The sequence below is a fragment of the Stenella coeruleoalba genome (genome assembly GCF_951394435.1).
Source record: "Stenella coeruleoalba genome assembly, chromosome: 4".
NCBI classification, from domain to species: domain Eukaryota; kingdom Metazoa; phylum Chordata; class Mammalia; order Artiodactyla; family Delphinidae; genus Stenella; species Stenella coeruleoalba.
In genome coordinates this window covers 123,349,322-123,371,133 of record NC_137149.1, presented here as the reverse complement: position 1 = coordinate 123,371,133, position 21,812 = coordinate 123,349,322, and the positions used below count along the sequence as shown (strand labels likewise).

At 43.4% G+C, this 21,812-nt stretch overlaps 1 protein-coding gene across 3 annotated transcripts in view; it reads left to right on the top strand.

The window, feature by feature from the left end:
- The window catches only part of ARHGAP10 (Rho GTPase activating protein 10), a 327,164-nt gene that overhangs the window by 224,426 nt on the left and 80,926 nt on the right, over positions 1-21,812 (top strand). For all 3 annotated transcript variants that reach the window (XM_079920745.1, XM_079920746.1, XM_079920744.1), the window contains 2 exons: positions 7,832-7,937; positions 9,357-9,516. In XM_079920745.1, the coding sequence (XP_079776871.1) occupies positions 7,832-7,937; positions 9,357-9,516 (266 nt within the window). The remainder of the gene's footprint in view (positions 1-7,831; positions 7,938-9,356; positions 9,517-21,812) is intronic.

Here is a 21,812-nt window from a genome sequence, read left to right as displayed (position 1 = left end):
ATTAATATCAAAATGAAACAAGATGGAGAAAAAGTTTTACTGTACACAAATTCTTCTTTTTAGAAGAAAAGGGAAAAAGCAGACTTGGCAAAGAATGTGTGTATGATTTCAAATGAGATGGGAGTGAGCTGGTGGGAGAGGGACTCAAAAAAGCAAGTGGAAGGTTTTGATTTTATTTTTAAAACTGATTCTAGTATTTGCCACTTAGAAATGAAGGCCCTTATCCTTAGAAGGTGGGAAGCTATTTTCCTATCTCGTGTTTCTCAATAAGTAATGAATAAAAAAATATTAAAGTTGGGTTTTCTTTGGAGGAAAATGGTTATTAATGACAAGACACACACGAGTTAGAAAGTGTTTCAGTGAAGTTTTCAAAAATGTTCAGTCTTTGAATGTACAAAATTCTTATTGTAGGCAGTTACTCTTTTCTTCCTTTGGAATTTTTGACTTTTTCAGAGTCCCTGCTTTAATTTCATTTTAAAAATCAAAGCTGTAAAAAAAAAAAAAAAATCAAAGCTGTGAGTTGAAAATGCTATTATATTTTTATTGCTTTCATTTTCCTCCAGCTTTGATTTAGTAAGGCATTATGTTGGTTTTAACTCCAGATGAACAACTTGATTGTAATTTATCACCTAACTCTTTAGATAGCTGTACTTTTATTTTCGAAGACAAATGTAGTCTGTATCAAAGAGTCTTTTACATGATTTGATTGTTTGCGTTCTGCTTTATCATGTGCCTGTTCATTTCCTAGCCTTTTCCCTCCCCTCCCTTTAGCAACAATGTGTTCTGTGTTGTAAAATCTCATTCCTCCCTCTCAGACACTACTCCTGGAAGTGTAAATTGGCACAAACTTAACTTTACAAACATTGGGAGCGATCTAAATATTCATAAAATTGATGGTGTGCACTCCATTTAAAGGCATGGAGAGATGTCCGTTATCTATATATTTTTTTAATTAATTAATTTTATTTATTTATTTTTGGCCACGTTGGATCTTTGTTGCTGCACGTGGGCTTCCTCTAGTTGTGGCGAGCGGGGGCTACTCTTCGTTTTGGTGCGCGGGCTTCTCGTTGCGGTGGCTTCTCATTGCGGAGCATGGGCTCTAGGAACGCGGGCTCAGTAGTTGTGGTGCACGAGCTAAGCTGCTCTGTGGCATGTGGGATCTTCCTGGAGAAGAGCTCGAACCCATGTCCCCTGCATTGGCAGGCGGATTCTTAACCACTGCGCCACCAGGGAAGTCCCTCCATTATATATTAAATGAAATAGGTTGTTTGAACATCTCATTACAAAAAAGGAAGGAAAACTCTGAAATGATTAAATTTAGAAGTTACTAGGGTAGCCACTATAGAGAGCAGTATGGAATGTCCTTAAAATTCTAAAAATAGAGATACCATATGATCCAGCAGTCCCACTCCTGGGCATATATCTGGGAAAGATGAAAACTCTAATTCGAAAAGATATACGCACCCCAGTGTTCATAGCAGCACTATTTACAATAGTCAAGACATGGAAGCAGCCTAAATGTCCATCAACAGATGAATGAGTAAAGAAGATGTGTGTGTATACACACATACACACACACACAATGGAATATTAGCCATAGAAAAGAATGAAGTAATGCCATTTGTAGCAACGTGGATGGACCTAGAGATTATCATACTAAGTGAAGTAAGTCAGAAAGAAAAATACAATATATCACTTATATGTGGAATCTAAAAAAAAAGATACAAACGAACTTATTTACAAGACAGAAATAGACTCACAGACATTGAAAATAAACTTATGGTTACCAAAAGGGAAAGGGGAGGGGGAAATAAATTAGGAGCTTGGGAGTAACAGATACACACTACTATATATAAAATAGATAAACAACAAGGACCTACTGTATAGCACAGGGAATTATATTCAGTATCTTGTTGAAAAAGGATCTGAAATAATTTTAAAAATTACTAGCTTATCTTAGGTTGAGATTTACTGTGTGAGTAACTTTAAGGAACTTTTTGTTGAAATATAACAGAAATGTGCACAAATAATAAGTGTAAATAATAAGTGTGCAGCTTAATGAATTTTCAGAGTCAAGATAGCCATGTAATCAGCCCCCAGATCAAGAAATAGAACATTGGGGAATTTCCTGGTGGTCCAATGTTTAGGACACTGTGCTTTCACAGCCGAGGGCCCGGGTTTGATCCCTGGTTGGGGAACCTAAGATCCCACAAGCCAAGTGGTGCAGTCAAAAAAAAAAAACAAACAAAAAAAAAAACCAAAAAACCTTCCCTAGTGGCGCAATGGTTGAGAGTCCGCCTGCCGATGCAGGGGACATGGGTTTATGCCCCGGTCTGGGAAGATCCCACACGCCATGGAGCGGCTGGGCCCGTGAGCCATGGCCGCTGAGCCTGCGTGTCCGGAGCTTGTGCTCCGCAACGGGAGAGGCCCGTGAACTGCAAAAAAAAAAAAAACAAAAAAAACCAAAAACATTGTCAGAAGCCCTTCCTCATACCCACACGGTCACCATCCACCCCCATGATATGTGAGCACGCTCCTGACTTCTGACACCACAGGCGAGGGTTGCTGCATTTGACATTTTTTGTAAATGGAATCAAACATAGTATACCAATGTGTCTGGCTTCTTTTGCTTATCTTGTGAGATTCATTCCTGTTGAGTGAATCAGTGGATCATTCACTCTCATTGCAGTACAGTATTCCATGGTATGAATATACCACCACCCTCCTGTTCTGCTCTTGATGGGTACTTGAGTTGCTTCGGTTTTGGACTGTTACCAAGGGTGCTGCTGCCGAGAACATTCTGCTATGTGTCCTTTAGTGAATGGTCCTATGAATGACATTTTGGGGTCGTTGGGAATGTGTGTGTTCAACATTAGTAGATACTGCCTAACTAACAGTTCTCCAGAGTGGTTGTACCATTTAATTATTCCCACCCAGTTACTCTATGACAGTTCCAGTTTCTTCGTGTCCTTGCCCAAGCTTAATATTCACTTAAAGCCATCCTGATGGGTGTCTAGGAATCCTTTATTGTGGTTTTAATTTCTGTTTTTCTGATAACTAATGAGGTTTAGTGCTTTTTCCATACACTTATTGGTGGTATGGCTGTCCCCTTTCATGAAGTTTCTGCTCCATGCTTTTCCCTGTTTTTCTTTTGGGTTCTCTCTTTTCTGATTTGTAGGAGTTCTGTGTAATCTGATTGCTTGGTCTTTCTCAACTCTATATGTTTCAGATTTTTAGTGTTTTTTTCAACTGAATTTTTATTTTATCTATGTTTCCTAAAATTTTAGCAGAAAAGATATTTAATTTTTACAATGATAAGAAGGTGAAACTATTATCGTTTTGAAAAAAAAATTCCCTAAGTCAAGCAGAGAAAGATAAATACTGTATCATCTCACTTATTTGTGGACTCTTAAAAAAAAAAAAAAATCCAAAACAAAAAGCCCAAGTTCATAGGTACAGAGAACAGATGGATGGTTGACAGAGGTGGGAGGCCAGGGGGTGGGCAAAGTGGGAGAAGTGGGTCAAAAGGTACAGACTTCCAATTATAAGATAAATGAGAAAAAAAAAAGATAAATGAGTCATGAGGATGTAACGTACAGCATGATGACTATAGTTGCTAATACTGTATTGTATATTTGAAAGTTGTTAAGCGAGTAGATCTTTTTTTATATAAATTTATTTTATGTATGTATTTTTGGCTGCATTGGATCTTTGTTGCTACACGTGGGCTTCTCATTGCAGTGGCCTCTCCTGCTGCGGAGCACGGGCTCCAGGCACGCGGGCTTCAGTAGTTGTGGCTTGCGGGCTCTGGAGCGCTGGGTCAGCAGTTGTAGCACACGGGCTTAGCTGCTCTGTGGCATGTGGGATCCTCCCGGACCAGGGCTCGAACCCGTGTCTCCTGCATTGGCAGGCGGACTCCTAACCACTGCGCCACCAGGGAAGTCCCAAGAGAGTAGATCTTAAAAATTCTCATCACAAGAAAAAAAAATTGGTAACTTATTGTGGTGATCATTTTGCAGTGTATCCAAATATTGAATCACTATGTTGTACACCTGAAACTAATATAATGTTACATGTCAATTGCACCTTAGTTATAAAAACCAAACAAAAAAGCCCCACCAAATTCCCTGTTCTTTTTTTTTTTACATCTTTATTGGAGTATAATTGCTTTACAATGGTGTGTTAGTTTCTGCTTTATAACAAAGTGAATCAGTTATACATATGTTCCCATGTCTCTTCCCTCTTGCTTCTCCCTCCCTCCCACCCAAATTCCCTGTTCTTGATCTGCTTTACCTTTCTTTCCCCTTCCCTTCCCTTTCTTCTGTTTTGAACCATTGGTCTGAAACCCACCCTCTCCATCCTCTTCAGCACTTCACTCTTTAACCTCTTTTTTTTTAAAAATTGGTAAATTTAGCCATGGCCCCCTTCTCTGTCTTTCGATTCCCCAGTCTCCCGTAACTCTGGATAGCACTAGCTCCCCAGTTCGCAGGTTTCTTCTCACTTGACTTTCTGATGACCCTGAAACTCCCTGGTCCTCTTGTCTCTTCCTCCTCCTGTGCTTTGCTTAGCTCCCCTGTACGTCTTTGGAGCTCTTTTCCCCACCGCATCCTCTGTTAGCCTCTGAAGTACTCGGGCAGCCTTGGCCACGTGCCGGAGGTCACACCCTTTGGAGAGCGTGGCTGGCCTTCAGCTCTAAAGCCTCTTCCCCTTCCCAGATACCTGCTAGGATACCAGCCCCTGAATGTCACTTTCTCCATCACTTCCACCATCGTCTTCCTCCCCAAACCCGCTTCGCCTCCTGGGTTCCTGTCTGTCAGCAGAACTGACCGTACTGCCAGGTAACCAGGACATGAAACGTCAGTCATCTTTGCCTCTTTCCTTTGACCCGTAGCCGGTCTGAGGCTAAATCCTGTCAATTCTACCTCTTCCATAGTAGCTCTGACATAAGAGGAACACAGACATCAACAGTGACGTGAACAGCATCAGCAGTGACTGCTAACAGCGGTCCAGCGCCTCTGTATGCCAGGTGCTGGGGCTAAGTGCTTTGCAGATGCCGCCTCACGGAATCTCAAGTGGCCTTCTGAGGTAGTGCTATTCGCTTCATTTTGCAGGTGAGGACCCTGAGGCCCAGCGAGGTTAGGTAACTTGCCCAAGGCCACTTAGCTGTCACTTGGAAGCGGTGATTCCACCATCTGACTGCAAACTGTACTTCTTTGCTCTATTTCCTTATTTGTAGTTTGATCCCTTTCCCCACCCCAGTCCCCGCCCCTTCCTGCCTCAATACTTCTTGACCACATAGCGGTTCCCTCTTAGTTTGCTCTTTTCCCCATTCTAATTCATCCTCTACAAATGTCAGGTATGTCTTCCCCCCAATTTAACTCTCCTCATATCCCTTCCTTGCTTTACTTTCAGTGACTAATTTAGAAGCAACCAGTAAAGGCAAGTTCTCTTTTTTAACTAATTTTTATTGGAGTATAGTTGATCTACAATGTTGTGTTAGTTTCTGCTGTACAGCAAAGTGAATCATTTATACATATATCTACTCTTTTTTAGATTCTTTTGCCAGGTAGGTCATTACAGAGTATTGAGCAGAGTTCCCTGTGCTATACAGTAGGTCCTTATTAGTTATCTATTTTATATATAGTAGTGTGTATATGTCAATCCTGATCTCCCAATTTATCCCTCCCCCCACTTCCCCCTTGGTAACCATAAGTTTGTTTTCTACATCTGTGACTCTATTTCTGTTTTGTAAATAAGTTCATTTGTACCATTGTTTTTTAGATTCCACCTATAAGCGATATCATATATTTGTCTTTCTCTGTCTGACTTACTGCACTCAGTATGACATTCTCTAGGTCCATCCATGTTGCTGCACATGGTATTATTTTGTTCTTCTTCTTATTTTTTAATTTTTATGTATATATTTTTTTATTTTGTTCTTTTTTATGGCTGAGTAATATTGGTCTTTACGGACCAGAGTTTGGCCCTGACCACCTTTATGTAAGCTTAGGAGCGGTCTCTGAATAGGCTGTGTATTTTCTCACACTGTTTGCTGAATCCAGAATGTACCCCACACCCCTTAGTTCCACCCTTCCCTGAAACCTCTCCCGTTCTTCAAGCCCTGACTCAAACATTCTCCCTTATGCGAAACCTTCCTGAGCATCCCTGGCCGCTCTCTGTGAACTTCCATAGCGATTTGTAACCTTCCTTCCTGCTGTGGTAAACGGAGCACCTAGTTCTTATGGGTCACTTCTTTGACACCCCTGACAACTCTAGCATAATTCTCAATAATAAGCATTGTATCGATTTGTCCCATAATATTCTGTCAACACAATAAAGGGAATTTGGGCACATTGTTCGTAAGAGCCATGGACGATCATTAATGCCAAAGTCTAAGGGATAAAGGTAATATATTCAATATTTGTTTGCTAGAGCTGCTGTGACAAAGTACCACAAACCAGACGGCTTAAAACAGCAGAAATTTATTCTCTCACAATTCTAGAGGTGAGGTCCCAAATCAGGGTGTCAGCAGAGCCATGCTTCCTTGGAAGGCTCTAGGGAAGGAGCCTTGCCCCATCCACCTTCTGGTGTTTCCTGGCAATCCTTGGCTTGTAGGCTCATCTCTTCAATCTCTGTCTCCATTGATACATGATACTCTCCCGTATGTCTGCCTTCACGTGGCCATCTTCCCTCTACGTCTTTGTTTTCTTATAAGGATACCAGTCCTTGGATTAAAGGACCACCCTGCCCCACTGTGGTCTCATTTTAACTAACGATATCTGCAGTGACCTTATTCCAAATAAGCACTGTCAAGTATGTCTCATTATTCTAATGTTTTGACATCTGGGGCTTGACTGACCCTGGGGAGACTGCCCTTCCTGGGGCTAACCAATTCCTAGAGATATTTAACCTGAGCACACTTTCCATGTGCAGACTAACCAATCCAGAGCCCGTTTTTCCCTCCCCGACCCCATCTTTCGGGTTCGAACACTCCAGACCAATATTCTTCTGCCTTAACTGCCTCAGAGCCAGGAACCAGGTAATCAGGAACAATCTCTATACCCCCGAGCCTGCTGAAAAAATTCACAGCAACCAGTCTTAAGCCTGCTTACCCTGCCTTGCCTGTTCCTTCATGTGGATACTGCAATAAACCCTCTTGCCCACATTTTCCTTTTGCTCATTGCCTCCTGACCTCCCCGGTGCTTCCCCATGCGGCCCTGCATGCCATGCCATGCCTCCGTTTCTAGAGATCTGTGAGGACAAGCGTCTTCGTTCCTGAGAGTTGTTTCCATGTCTGCGTGTCTTACCACACCTGATAAAAACAAATCCCTGGTACATTTAAAAATAGTCGCATTCTGAGATACTGGGGTGGAGGAGGGTTTGCAGTTTCAGCATATCATTTGGGGGGGATAAAGTTTAACCCATAAAAGGGAGGAACCTAATCCTGGTATTTTATTTGCATTCCAATGTGGGGCAGTGACCCAGTGACTAGACTCATCAGGTAAGCGAGGAGCAGACTTGAGGTGCAGCATGCCAGAGGGAGAATCCGTAGTTGCCCTCTCTTCTTAAATATCAGCAGAGGGAAAGGCACTAATTGCAGCCCCGCTGACATTACGTCATAGGGGGAGGCATAGAAGATTCATAATAGGGAGAAAGATGGATGGATGGATTTTCTTTTCCTTTGAAAAGTGGCAAAATACATGTAAATTATCTGCTTGAAGATTTAACGGATGAGCTATTGTAATTGTTTTTAGGAATATATTTGATTCTGAGTTCTCTGCTAACCATTTTTTTTCTTTTTCTTTTCTTTCTTTTTTTCTTTTCTTAAAAGAAAGCGGCAGCCCAGAATCTCGTGTTAACGCTATCCATTTCTTGGTACACAAACTGCCGGAGAAAAATAAAGAAATGTTGGATATTCTGGTGAAACACTTAACAAAGTAAGCCTCTTTTTCTTCCGAACTTGCTTTATTTTGCTCTGGGCGCCGTGCGGTGGTGTCAGATATGTAACACTTGGAGCTGGGGCTGTTTACACAATACCAGGGACCACACCTGCGAGGGCAGGCTGGACACTTGCCTTATTGTGTGTGTTTTGGACAAGAGTGATGAAATATGATGCTCTCATGAAGTCGTGTAATTATTTGCTTAACGTCACTGCCAGCAACTCAGGGTTTGATTTGAAGTAAGAAAAGAGAATCTTATACATTTCCCTGCTTACAGATTCTGGAAATGTGATTATAAGCCTGTTAGCAAATTTAGCGTTGGTTTCACACCTACCTAACTCTGAGTCTGAACATGTCCTTCAAGTTTGTTTAATCCAATAATACGTGGTTATTTCATAGGATCCAGTTTATTCCTTTCACTCCCTCTTTACAAAGCAAGCAAAAACTAAGAATTCAGTGGAAAAATTAGCTCTTTCTTCGTATATAAAGGACTCCTAGATCACTGTAATTGTAAAATTTTAGAGGTGGGAGGAAGCTGAGGAATGCTGGGTTTTACAACCCATATTTCACATGAAAAAGAAACTGAAGGCCAGAGGATATTATGAGTTTCCAAGGGTCCTACTGCTAGTAAAGCTGTTCATTCATTTGGCCAGAAAATATTGGTTGAATGCCTTCTTAAGGTGCTAGCTGATACAAAGATACATAGTTGAACAAGATAGACAAAGTCCCTACTTTCATGAAGTCCCTTCTTTCTAAGACAGAAAAGATAATAAACATTAAAAATAAAAATATAAAATAATTTCAGGTGATAAATGGTAAAAAGACCAAGTAGAGTGAGAGATAAAGAATATATGTTGGGTTTTGGACTATAAAGTGGGTTGTTATGGAACTTCGTTTCTGAGGATGAGACCTTTTGAGTTGAGACCCAAATTAGGTTGCAGGGCTGCTGAGAACAGTTGTCCAGGTTGTTCACTGCACAGTGGTACTGGGAGAGGGATGAGTTGGGTGTTCTGATCAAGCTCTGTGTGCTTGTGAAGGTGATTCTTACAAAGGTGCCATGTGGTCTAGTAGTGCCTGGAAGCGAGGGTATAATGACCTGGGGAAAGAAGCAATGTTCTAGGTAGAAAGGAACAGTAAATGAAGGTGTTCAGAGACACAAGCTTAGCATACACATAGAATTATTAAGAAAGATGCTGTGGTTAAGCAGAGCATCAAAGAAAGGGAGGTAGGAAGGTAGGCAGGGACCCCATCACATGGGGCCTTGCAGATGCGGTGATCTCAGTGGCAGACGCTGAGGACAGTTGAGTCTGGCTCCTCGTTTTTAGGGAAATACAGAATTGCAAAATACTCTGCATGCCACAGTTATTGCCCCTTCTTTTAACCAGAGACCTTTCTTCCCCCCCCTCACCTTATTAGTGTTTCAAATCACTCCAAGCAGAACCTCATGACCGTGGCAAATTTAGGAGTGGTGTTTGGACCAACTCTGATGAGGCCACAGGAAGAAACTGTTGCTGCCATCATGGATTTGAAGTTTCAGAATATTGTCGTGGAAATTTTAATTGAAAACCATGAAAAGGTAAAAGTGCTTTTTTTTTTTTTTTTTTTTTTCCCCCAGAAGGGAATTCCTGTTTTGGGCTTGTCCCTTTTTTTTTTTTCCCCCAGAAGGGAATTCCTGTTTTGGGCTTGTCCCTGTGTGAGGTACAACTGTCCTCTTAGATTTTCCTTCTCTCTCTTTTTATTTAATGATTTTATTATCATGATGGTGAGCCTGGTTCTGAGAAGTCCTCATGGAGCTTCTGTCTTTGGATGGAGTTCCACGAATCTGAAGCTTTACCCGGTCTTCTGTTATCTCATTGGTTTAAGGAAGCAACGTTTAATCCAGATGCAGATGAATATCGGCAGTGTCATTGTGGACTGTTTATGGTTTTTGCTGCCTTTGTTCCTATCCTTGGATTTCTCACTGAAATTCTGTTTACTGTAACACAGGGAACACATTTTTTGTCAATCTGTATCACACTCTCCCCAGAAAAACACACACAACTGTCCCTCTCCCTACAGTTGTGCTAACAATTTCAGGGGATTCACAGCATCCTCAAACCCGGGGCCTCCAGGTTGAGAATCTCTGGTTTAAAATGAATCTTAGGTAACATATCCTGTTGTTTGTTTCTCTGTATTCAAGGGAATACATGATTTTTCAAAATACAATAGACTCTTTCAAGAACTTTTAGATATTTTTCCCCCCTTTATTCTGTTCATATAGATCAGGACCTTGCTAATAACTTTCCTCACTTTTAAGATAGGGAATTGGAAAACTTAAAATGCTTGGTCAACAACTTTAATTGTTTATAAATTTTCTAAAATATTGAGATTGCGTTATATGCCAAGCATGTATTAGGTGCTGGGAGGTGAAGATGAACATTACAGTCCCTGATGGAAAGCGGGTCACGATCTAGGGGGTTGAGCCCTGTTTCGGGACTTCTGTCCCACAGCACACATCCCTGTCTAACATATTATGCAATTGACTTATTTTTCTAGTTGTTATCTATTTCTTTCTTCTAGATCTTTGAGGGCAAAGATCTTTTTGCACATTTAGAACAATACCTGGTATCCCTTAGGCACTTGGTTAGTATTTATTTGGTGAAGTAATGGATTCAATGAAATTTCTGGGGGTCAGGGGAGTGGGAAAGAGACAGATGAAGAGAGGTGTAGTCCTTTTGCACAAGTGTTGCGAGAACATTTCTTGGATTCTTGTTGCGTTTGCTGTTGGCTAGAGCAATTCTAGCTGGTGCAAATATCGATTCCCTCTGAAAAGCTAGGCTTGAAACCTGGTTAGAGATTTGCTTTATCCGTATGGTAAAAGCAGCTTGTTTTGTGGGTGTCAGACATTGGTGGGGTTTTTGGTTTTGTTTTTTGGTAGCTAGTGGTGCATTTATGCCTCCTCTTATGGCCCCGTCAAACTGTCATTAATATGTACGGAAGTATCCAGACAGCTTCAGGGCACGATGGCTACTATTCGTTTTGAGAAAAAGAAATAATTAGACTATAAGCTTCGAGGCAATGTTTAGGAGCGCAACTATCATTAGATTAAATCCCCATTAAGAGAACCTTTATCCAATTTATTTGTGAAAATACTGGTTCTGGGTCTTGCTCTTGGATAAAAGGTTCTCCATCTAATGCCGTAGCTTCCTATTTCCTTCTCTTATTTGAAGCTGGGAAGATAAGTACATGAGTTTTTTCTGCTGGGAAATCGATAGGGCTGCTTTCACCTTGTTAACCAAGCTTACAGGAATTCCAAGTGGCATTGGTGAGCCAATTATAATAGTTAACAGCAGATGGAACTGGACCCACTCTCGGAGATGCAGCTTCATTGAACGAAGTAGAGGGCTTTCGGTTCTCCCTCTCTCCCTTTCGGTGGCCAGGCTAGATAGTGCTGTGAACGCACAACCAATACTGATTGCAGTCCTGAGGTTTCCTACCAAGAGGAGGTGAGATAGTGACTTTCAGATTCTTCATTGAGTGTGTGAGTTTAGCTTTGGAAGCAGAGGGTTGCTTGGGGCTGGGTAGGGGCAGTGAGCTTGGATTAGTGAACATTTTTGAGAACTTAATATCCCTATTACCCCTTTATTCACCCCTTCAATTTCATCCTTGTCCACTGTCACTCTCACTCCCAGCTCATTGTTCATGCTCAAGTGGTCTTCACTTCGGAGTCCAGGCTCTGCTATGAGGAGGAGTATTTCTGCTAACAAGGGTGATTGCGTAGAAACACTTTATAGGGGTGTCTGGCCCCAGCTGAGCCATATGTTTCCCTGACAACTGATCCACGTGCACCGCCCGAAGGAGCTGGTGTTTTACTTGAATGTAGTGAGGGAGAGATACGGCTCCTCTTAATGTCTGAGAACAAAGAGAAAAAGAGAGAGGGAGGAAGGATAGCAAACGTTAAAAAGAATCGTCTCGTGAGGAAGGAAACAAAATTATCATTAAAAAAAGGAGGGGAAACTAGCAATGAAATGAAACGGCCTAGGTGGTGTCTATGAAGGAGAAGGAATTGGGGGGGTGGGCGGTAATGACAGTAGAAGGAAAATGTTTTCTTTTCCTCAGTTACTTATTTTCCTTCCCTAGGAATGTGAAAAATGGTAACTCTGACTAGGAAAGTCACTAAGTCAGAAAAGGAAACTTTCAACATATAATGAAAGTAAGAACGCTCCAGATTAATTTCGGAGTTAGAAAAAGACCCTTGGTTAATCTGCTTTGGAGATCACATCTTATCCAAGCCTCTTTGTTGTTTTCATAAAATCCATATGTACTTTATAGGAAACTTAATCCATATGTTTTGGCTTCATTTCCACTCAGTACATTAAGATGTTGTTTTAAAAGAAGTGTTCGCGGGCCAAAAAAATTATCAAGTTCTTTCTTCCCTTGCAAACCAGAAAATTGCATTTCCCAGGTGGAAAGGGTACTGTGAAATTCCCAAGGATTTTCAAATTGGGGTTGTGCCTCAGAAATGTGTGAGTTCTGCATATGTTTTGTTCTTAAAGTATACAGTTGTCCCTCGGTATCTGGGGGGGGATTGGTTCCAGGACCCCCAGCAGATACCAAAATCCACGGATGCTCAGGTCCTTTATATAAAATGGCAGAGTATTTACATATAACCTATGCACATTCTCCCATATACTTTGTCATCTCTAGATTACTTATAATACCTGATACAGTGTAAATGCTATGTAAGTAGTTGCCAGCATGCAGCAAATGCAAGTTCTGCTTTTTTGGGAACTTTCTGGAACCTTTTTTCCCAAATATTTTCGATCTGCTGTTGATTACATCCGCTAATGGGGAACCCACGGAGGACAGACTGTACTTGTTACGGATTAATTCAGTACATCTGTCATGAGTGCCTGCTCTGAATCAGACATGGTGTGAGATTTGGGAGAAGTGAAGACAGTCCTGTAGGGAAAAGAAGAAATGGTGGAGAGTAAGCGCTCTCACACAGATAGAGAGAGAGCCGCCGAGACTCCTGAGGAGAGTTTATGTCCACCTGTGGGGAATCTGGAACGTTTCCTGAAGAGGTGATTTGAGTAGGTTTTAGAATGGAGTTTCAACAGGTGGAGGTGTTTTAAGGGGACACTTCAGGTGTGGGGCATGATGTCATCAGAGAAACAGAGCAGGTGTGTGTTCTGGGAACACGAGGCTCCTGTTGGCAGAGGGGCGAGCGGTACGAGATGAGATTGGAAGGAGATCTGGGCCAGGTGTGGGGAGTTTCAGACGGCCCCCTTAGGACTTTGGATCTAACTTTAGAGGTATCGGGGCCTCTCGTGGTTTTTAAGATTAAGCCTCTCGTGCTTAACCTGGCATCAGGGTTGGCAACAGAAAGTAGAGGAATAAAAGACCAGGTGAGAGGTCACATGGCATGGTCGTGAGAGTGGTGAGTTACAGGTGGAGAGCATCAGTTTGTGAGGTGGGATAGACACAGTCCAGGCACTGCATTTGTACCTCAGAAGAAGGTGTTATAAATGATGCTGAATATTCCATCCTGGGAGAATATTGGTGTTATTAATGGAAGGAGGGGAAAAATGGGTTTGGGGCAGAAGGTGAGTTCCGTTTATAACATGCAGAATTTTAGTTGTTGTCTGGATATCCAGCAAGATAAGCCCAGCAGACAGTTGGAGATGTGGGGCTCAACCTGGGGAGAGAATTTAGTGGGAGAAAGTGTACCATATGGTGTAAAGACATGAGGTAGATGTGAGAAAGAATTCCGTGGTGCGTCTGTTATATACGGTGTTTATCTCATATGACCTGTGTCTGTGTGTGTGTAATGCCCATTGCGTATATATATGTAATGGTATCCTTATATGTGTAAAGAATTCATATTACATATCTTATCCCTTTATGCATATGAGAAAAACCGAAGGGTAAAACATCCCGTGCTCACGGCCACACAGCTAGTGAGTGGCAATGCCTGGGTTTGCACTAAGGATTGTTCGACCCCAAAGCTTTCATTACTCAGAGAGGAGAAGAACAATATCTTTGAGAAATAATGAGATTTTACTCTTAGTGATAAAAGAGGAGCCAGAAGAAGCCCAGACGAGTTCAGTGTCAGGGTGGTCAAGGGGTGTTGTCAGTGATGCCAGTTGCTGTCAGGAGATGGGCAAGTATGAGGACTAGTGGAAGGCGTGTTCTCTCCAAGAGTGAGATGTCTGTTGAGAGCAACTTGTAAGGCCTTAAACGTGTGAGTATTCAGGAATGGATGATAATAAGTCTGGATCTACTTCCAGTTTTTCCCATGTGACAGAAGAACAGATGGGAGGAAAAGTCAGAGCAGCCGTGACAGGGAAAGGAAGGATGACGGAGGACGCGTACACCTGCGTTGTCCACGGCTTGCTTATTATTCTCATATTCTGATCACCTGTCAGCTCACAGCTGGGGTGGGGGCTGTCTTTAGAGGAACTTCGTTAAATAGGTGTGTAAAGAACGCTATCGAGTTACAGGATCTGTTTAAATTGAGCCTATTCTGCTATTTTATACATTTTTAATGTCATAAAAGAAATATATATTTATAATGTGACTCAGCCTTTTCTGTGCCCTGCCTCAGTCCCTCGGGGCCCTTGAAGATTCAGAAGAGCCTTTGAGAATCATCAAAAAAAAAAAAAAACCCACCATATCAGGGTGGTTCTCTTTTCATATCTGCCTTGTTTTATGTTAATGTTTAAACTGCCAATTTATATAAAGTAAGGTACATAATGTTACCCTTAACCAAATCACTTTACAAAATACATGCCATAATATAGTTATAATCCAGGTTATATTTATCTTGTTAAGGATTTTCGTTGGATTTTCAGTGTGATAGGTTGCTTTCATGGTCACTGATTCTCCGAGGGTCAGTAGGTTATGAAGTTTTTGGATTTTTTTTCTAGTATTAGCCTTTATGTAGTACAGTTTCTGTGGACCACAAGGTGCTAAGAGTTTGTTTACATAAAACTTTTCCAGACTTCCCTGGTGGCGCAGTGGTTGGGAGTCCGCCCGCCGATGTAGGGGACGCGGGTTCGTGCCCCGGTCCGGGAGGATCCCACATGCCACGGAGCGGCTGGGTCCGTGAGCCATGGCCGCTGAGCCTGCGCGTCCGGAGCCTGTGCTCTGCAATGGGAGAGGCCACAACAGTGAGAGGCCCGCGTACCGCAAACAAACAAACAAACAAACAAACAAACAAAACTTTTCCTTGGTGAGGATTCCTATAAGTTTGCTAAAAGAAGCATATTCACCTTTGAAGTGAGCTCTGTGTCAGTCTGTCTCGTTTTTCCTGGTGAGAAAACGGAGGCCGTTCGGGATGGTGACGCTTTGTTGGAAAAGGCTGACCACGTTCTTGTTCACGAGTTTCTTCAGTAGGTTGTGCTTTATCAAAGCACCTTTGTAACATAGGTTACAGAGTTCTTGAATAGGCTGTGTCCTCCAGTCATAGAGGAACCTAGAAACAGTAAAGGTGAGAAGGACGTATACATTTCCCCTCAGGTGTCCAGCGGAATCCCCGGAATATTAAATTACATGCACATGGACAAGGGTATCCAGTGGTGCAGTGCATCACTTCTGTTAACCTTGGGACTGACTTTCTGACCTGCATCCTCCTGTCTTTGCCAAAAGCTAGAAGAACGTGTCTCTGCTCCCAGGTTCGTGGTGGGATGGATTCCCTGTTCAGGCCCCACCTGCAGTCCACGTGTGGTCTGTTTCTGGGTCCAGGGCAGCCCGTTCCTCCATTCCTGAAGCTTCAGAAACCACACCCAGCCTGACTCTCTCCTGCGGGTTGATCTCTGTCATCCTTTAATGCCACTGAGGCCCAAGTGAGTAGCATGCAAACCATTTTTCACTGAGCGCGAGGAACCTTCCAGGCTTAGGGCATGCTTGTCATTTAATGGGGAAAAGAATCCTTTTTAAAAAAGAATCCAGCCTGAACTGCATCTTGATTGAGCTTTGCTGGCCCTGGGTTGCTAGGCAGCAGCAGTTTTCATGCGACAGGAAAAGAAATATCTTAAGTACCAGCAACAACAATAAAACTCCAAAGTTTCTAAAAGTTGGTGTCTGCCTGAGTCATGACCCCTCAGCCTAGAGGGCAAATCCTGCAGCAAGAATATTTGACAAATTTTCAAAGGTTTTTTTTTTTTTTTTTTCTTTTCCCCTTGCAGTTTTCATAAGTGTCCTCCTTGGCACAGCCATGAAAACGTACTTTACTGTTTCTTTTTTTTTTTTTTTTTCTCAACAGGGCTGTGCATTTTCTGGTGTGTTTAGAAAGAAGCTTTAAAAGCACAGAAAGCTTGGTCTTTCTCGTTCCTTTAAGGAGAGTTGGAAAATAATAATGACATTGTCTTCTGCTCTTTTCGTTTAGCTCCGGCATGGGATGTCTCTGCTGTGGGCTGTGCTATAGCTCTGGAGATGGTAGATAATATTTTCCCATGGGACTAGAGTGTTTTGATGCAAGCAAATTCTGTCACATTTTCCTGTCCAGTAGAGACAAGGCACTGGGACTGTCTCAGGAAGATCGAAGAGCTACGGTGTAGAAAGCGGGGCGGGGAGGTCTATTCTCTGTTGTCTGAGAAAGCATACTCGGTCCAAGTGAGTGGAACTTGCTGGGAGGTGAGTTTTTGATTCAACAGAAGGCAGAACTCCATAATATTTGTAATAATGAGACTGTGTTCCTAGTAGAGATGGGTCTGAGGAGTTGGAGGAAAGCTGGCAGATGGCTGAGGTCTGGCCCACTCTGAAAGTCTTGGCCAGAGACCTTGGAGATGCAGAGCTGCAAAGACAGGTCCTCCGAGCTTGTCTCAGCACTTGGCACTTGACACTGAATCAGCGTTGGTAGAATTCAGAATGGTGAGGAGGAAACAATTTTATGTTGTTTATATTCCCAGCAATACCCAGAGTCCTTGGAAGGGAAAATAAGGATGTAAGCGTGAGGGGTGGGCGTGGCGTGGTGTGTGTGTGTGGGCCCTAGAGAAGCAACCTTGACTTTCCTTAGGGGACAGCAGAGTGTAGGGTGCTTATGGGCTTGGCTTTTGCATGGACAAAGCGCCCCCTTTTAACTTTTCTTTGTAAAATAAAGAAACCGGCTTTCAGAGCTGTCTCTTCCGTATCTCTCAAGACAAAGTTGAGAACAGTAATAATCTCAGCCAGCAGAGGGATGCTTATGTGCTGGTACCTAGGCTCCGCTCCTCGTGTGACATTTTATTGAAATAATCTGCTGACAGTATCACAGAATGTAGCAGAGCCAGCTCGAAAGGAGAATTCCTTGGGTTGGAATCTCAGCTCCACCAAGTTGTGTGACTTTGGTGACCCGGGCCCCCCACTTAACCTCATCATCAGATTCCTCACCTGTGAAAGAGGAAAAGCTGAAGTACCTATCCAGCAGAGACGTGTGTTGAGGATGAGGTGAGCTGTTTTACAGATGAGGAAAACGAGGCTCAGTGAATTGCTCAAGTGGCCAGGCTGGGGTTTGAACTCCGTCTGTCTGCCTCCAAAGCCTACTCCTGACATCTACAATGTAGCTGTCCGATCATGTGTGTGTAAATATGCACATTTCATACGAAACTAATGACTTATTTGTGTTTTTCAAAAGACTTTGTATTTTTTAGAACCGTTTTAGATTTATAACAGAATTGAGAGGAAGGTACAGAGATTTCCAGTACCACCCCCTCCGCCCCCATGCGTGCAGAGCCTCCTCCATTTGTTACAGCCAAGGGACCCACCCTGGCACGTCATTATCACCAGAGTTTACTTAGGGTTCACTCTTGGCGTTGTACCCTCTTGGGTTAGGCCAAATGCGTTATGACACGTATTCATCACGATCATCAGTGTGTTTTCACGGTTCTGAAAATCCTGTGCTCAGTCTGTTCATCTCCTCCCACCCATGCCCTCCCCACCCGCCAGCCTGGCCACCACTGACCTTTCTTTTTTTTTTTTTTTTTTTTTTTTTTTTGCGGTACGCAGGCCTCTCACTGCTGTGGCCTCTCCCATTGCGGAGCACAGGCTCCGGACGCGCAGGCTCAGCAGCCATGGCTCACTGGCCCAGCCGCTCCGCGGCACGTGGGATCTTCCTGGACCGGGGCACGAACCCGTGTCCCCTGCATCAGCAGGTGGACTCTCAACCACTGCGCCACCAGGGAAGCCCATCCATCACTGATCTTTTTACTGTCTTTATAGTGTTGCCTTTTCCAGGTGTCATATAGTTGGACTCATACAGTGTGAGCCTTTTCAGATTGGCTTCTCTCACTGAGTACTGTGCATCTAAGGTTCCCCCACATCTTTTCACGGCTTGGTAGCTCATTTCTTTTCACTGCTGACTTGTTTGTATTTTGAGAGAACCAGGATGATTGTTATGTAAATGACTGTTACACCCAGTGGGTGAGGACGGGAAAGCAAACTCCTCTCACCTGGCCTTCTTCCCGCCGCTCAGGTGGCTTCCCTGTGACATACAGCCCACTTCTGAGATGCATTCTTTCTAGGCTCGGCAGGCGGGGTCAAGGCCTCTTAGGCTCACCATTGATGAAAGCTCTAGCTAAGCCCTGGTGACCCTCCTCATCTTCATCACCATCAGCATCATTAATATAGGATAACAGGGCTTCTCTGGTGGCACAGTGGTTGAGAGTCCGCCTGCCGATGCAGGGGACGCGGGTTGGTGCCCCGGTCCGGGAAGATCCCACATGCCGCAGAACGGCTGGGCCCGTGAGCCATGGCCGCTGAGCCTGCGCGTCCGGAGCCTGTGCTCTGCAACGGGAGAGGCCACAACAGTGAGGGGCCCGCGTACCGCAAAATAAAAATTAAAAAAATAGGATAGCAGTCTGCCTGATACTTATCAAGTGCTCATACCATATTCTACATCATGATCTCGTTTAGTACCTGCTCAGCGACTCTATATGTCTAACGTCTCAGGTAGACGTTATCATCCTTATTTTACAATTTGGAAAATGGGGCCTAGGGTGAAATTCGCCCACGGTCACGCACCTGGGAAATGGCGACGATGGGATTGGAACCCAGGACTGTCTGGCTCAGAGGTTGGAGCTGTCAAGCCTTCTACTCTACTGCTGCTCCTTCCATTCTAAGTGGCTTTCAGTGGAAGGCTTTGTGTTCAGGGTCAGTGCCTAATGGGCAGGGCTGCAATATTCTGATGCTCAGGAACAGCAGATCTGGAATATATGTAGATTGAACTACATCACTAAAAACAGTATTTTGATGTCTCACATATATTTTCAGATATCTAAAATTACACCGAATAGTATAAGTGGGAAAACATAAATATGGAGTTATCAGTTCAATAATATGTAAAGAACTGATTTTTCAAAACTATAAACCAGAGGATTGAGAATAAGCTACATGTTTTTAGCAAAACCTTTAGAATTAAAAATGATAAGTTTGTACCATATAGTATGTGTATTGTTGAAGCCTATACCATGATAACATAGCCATTTGCATCAGACTAGGATACTTGCAGAGAAAAGGTTTTTTTTTCTCCTTCTTTCTCCTGGAAAGATCTCCTGCTGCTTTGTAGACAGGGCTGGGAAAAGGGCATTTTTCTAGACTGTCCCCCCTCATCTGTAGTGTCCTGTAAGTCACTTAGTACAGATATGTCCTAGCGGACAGCCCAGCCCCCAGCGGCTTGCTGTGGAGGTCGACCCCTCCAGCACGTTCGTGTGACGTTGTGCTCCTCTTACTTAGGTCTGCTGATTTAGGCCAGCTGGATGCAGAAGAGCAGACACGGTGGAACCTGGGCTGAGTGAGATTCTGTCTCCTAGAGATTTGGAGTTGGGATGTGGGGAAACGCAGCCCGTTACTGTGAGGTGGCTTTTGGGCTTGGGGCTGAAGAACCCCTGGGATGAGTCCAGTACCAAGTGGAGGAAGGCAGTGCTCTGGGAAGGATCGGGAAGCTGATCCCAAGAGGGATGCAGAGGCGAGAAGCGGAGACTTGTTGGTTGACTCTTGATGGCCTCAAGCTCCTAATTCAGGCAAGTGTTGAGTTCCAGCTCTTTCTGCTTTCTGCTACTCCTTTTAATAAATCCCTGTTTAATTATGTCAGCTTGGTAACATTTTGGTTGCAACCAAGTCGTCTTTGGAGAGTGTGAGAAAATACACAGTGCAGGGTTCTGGCCAGTTTGATAAATTCACAGATAGTTTATTCATTAGCTTTGATTTTGGCTCAGTTTATGTTTCAGTGACTTCACGTAGCCCCTGTATGTCCTTGAGGTCAGCTGCTCCTTGCACCCAGTCCTTATGAAAACAGAGCAAGTGGGTCTGGTTGATGCAGTTTTAGGTAGAAACTCGTACTTTGAGGTCACCCAAATCTTAACTTGTTGGTCGGTTCCCATAACTATATGATTAGACCTTCTTTAACTTTCTTCTTCAGTTTTCTCCTCTTGGACCGAGGTTGAAACCGGAAATGGCTTTCTTCTCAATTCTCATATCATTTCTTTTTTGGCCAGGTAATTGTTTTCCTAATGCTTGGTCTCCAGTATTGTACCCCCCACTGTGTTCTTATACATCTCCCGGCAGGACGGTCCTCTGGTCTGCTGTTCAGTCAGTCAGTTGACATTTTAAAGTCCACTCACGCATCCAACATCCTTTTCCTCTATCAAGAGCAGTAGTTTTGAAGCCTTATTACATTAAGACCCACTTTGAAAATTTAAAGAAAACTTTGGGTCCTGTTCCCAGAAAGCAGTATAGTATATATACACAAAAAATATATATACAACTTTAGGAATTTTGGGGACTCCCAGGTCAAGAACCTAGAACCATAGGGAAACCAAGAGCTGCAGGATAATCCTTGAGGATTTAAGGTCCAGAGCATTTCTTCAGGCTCGACTTTTCTTGCCTTTTGCTGGTGACTTATTTTCCACACTTCTGCTCAGGAGCTGGGCGGGGGTCAGGTAAGGATTCATACTTTATTTATTCTTTTTAATATCTTTATTGGAGTGTAATTGCTTTACAGTGGTGTGTTAGTTTCTGCTGTATAACAAAGTAAATCAACTATATGTATCCATGTATCCCCATATCTTCTCCCTATCCCACCCCACCCTCTAGGTGGTCACAAAGCACCGAGCTGCTCTCCCTGTGCTTTGCAGTAGGTTCCCACTAGCTATCTATTTTACATTTGGTAGTGTATATATGTCAGTGCCGCTCTCTCACTTCACCCCAGAGGATGCATACTTTTTTTCCTATGTTCCCCACTTGGGACCAGCCGCCCAGGAAACCTTTCATGGAAGTATTGATTGCTTGTCTGGGCCATAGACAGTAGGAGTCCCCACTGAAAGGCATTGTGCTTAAATAGCAAAAGGCAGCCCCTTTGTATTATTTTGAGATGTGCTGGTGTGTTCAGACTTCTGCCACAGGGGGCAGAGGGTGGAAATCAGCCCGGGGGCAGATTGAAGAAGGCCCCTCTGTCCAGGTCAGGTCTTCCTACAGCAGCCTCGTTATCTCATTTGAATTCTTTCACATTTCCCTGAAGTTAAGCCCGTTTTGAAACCCCACTGCTGCGTTTAGTCAGTGATAATGGACCATGTGCTAGTGTCTCAGCTCCTGCGTCTTTAGTATAGCAAACACTGATGTCCTGTGCAACTGGTTAATGAATATTCAACTGCCTAATGAATATTAGGCAGACGTCCTACCCAACTGCCTTTAGAATGGCTAAACGAAGGGTTGACGGTCTTAGCTCATGGACCCTGGGGAGTAATTGTTCTCTTTCTCCTAGACTTCCATTCATCCTCCGATTTCCACTGGAGCTAAAAGTCAGAGTGGGTACAGTGACTGCTTGATGAAGCAGGCTGCCACTGAGGGTCCTCCAAATCGAGGTCTTCCCATTAAGTCTAGTGCCTGCCTCCTTGGGTGTGTCCGGGGTCCTCAAGA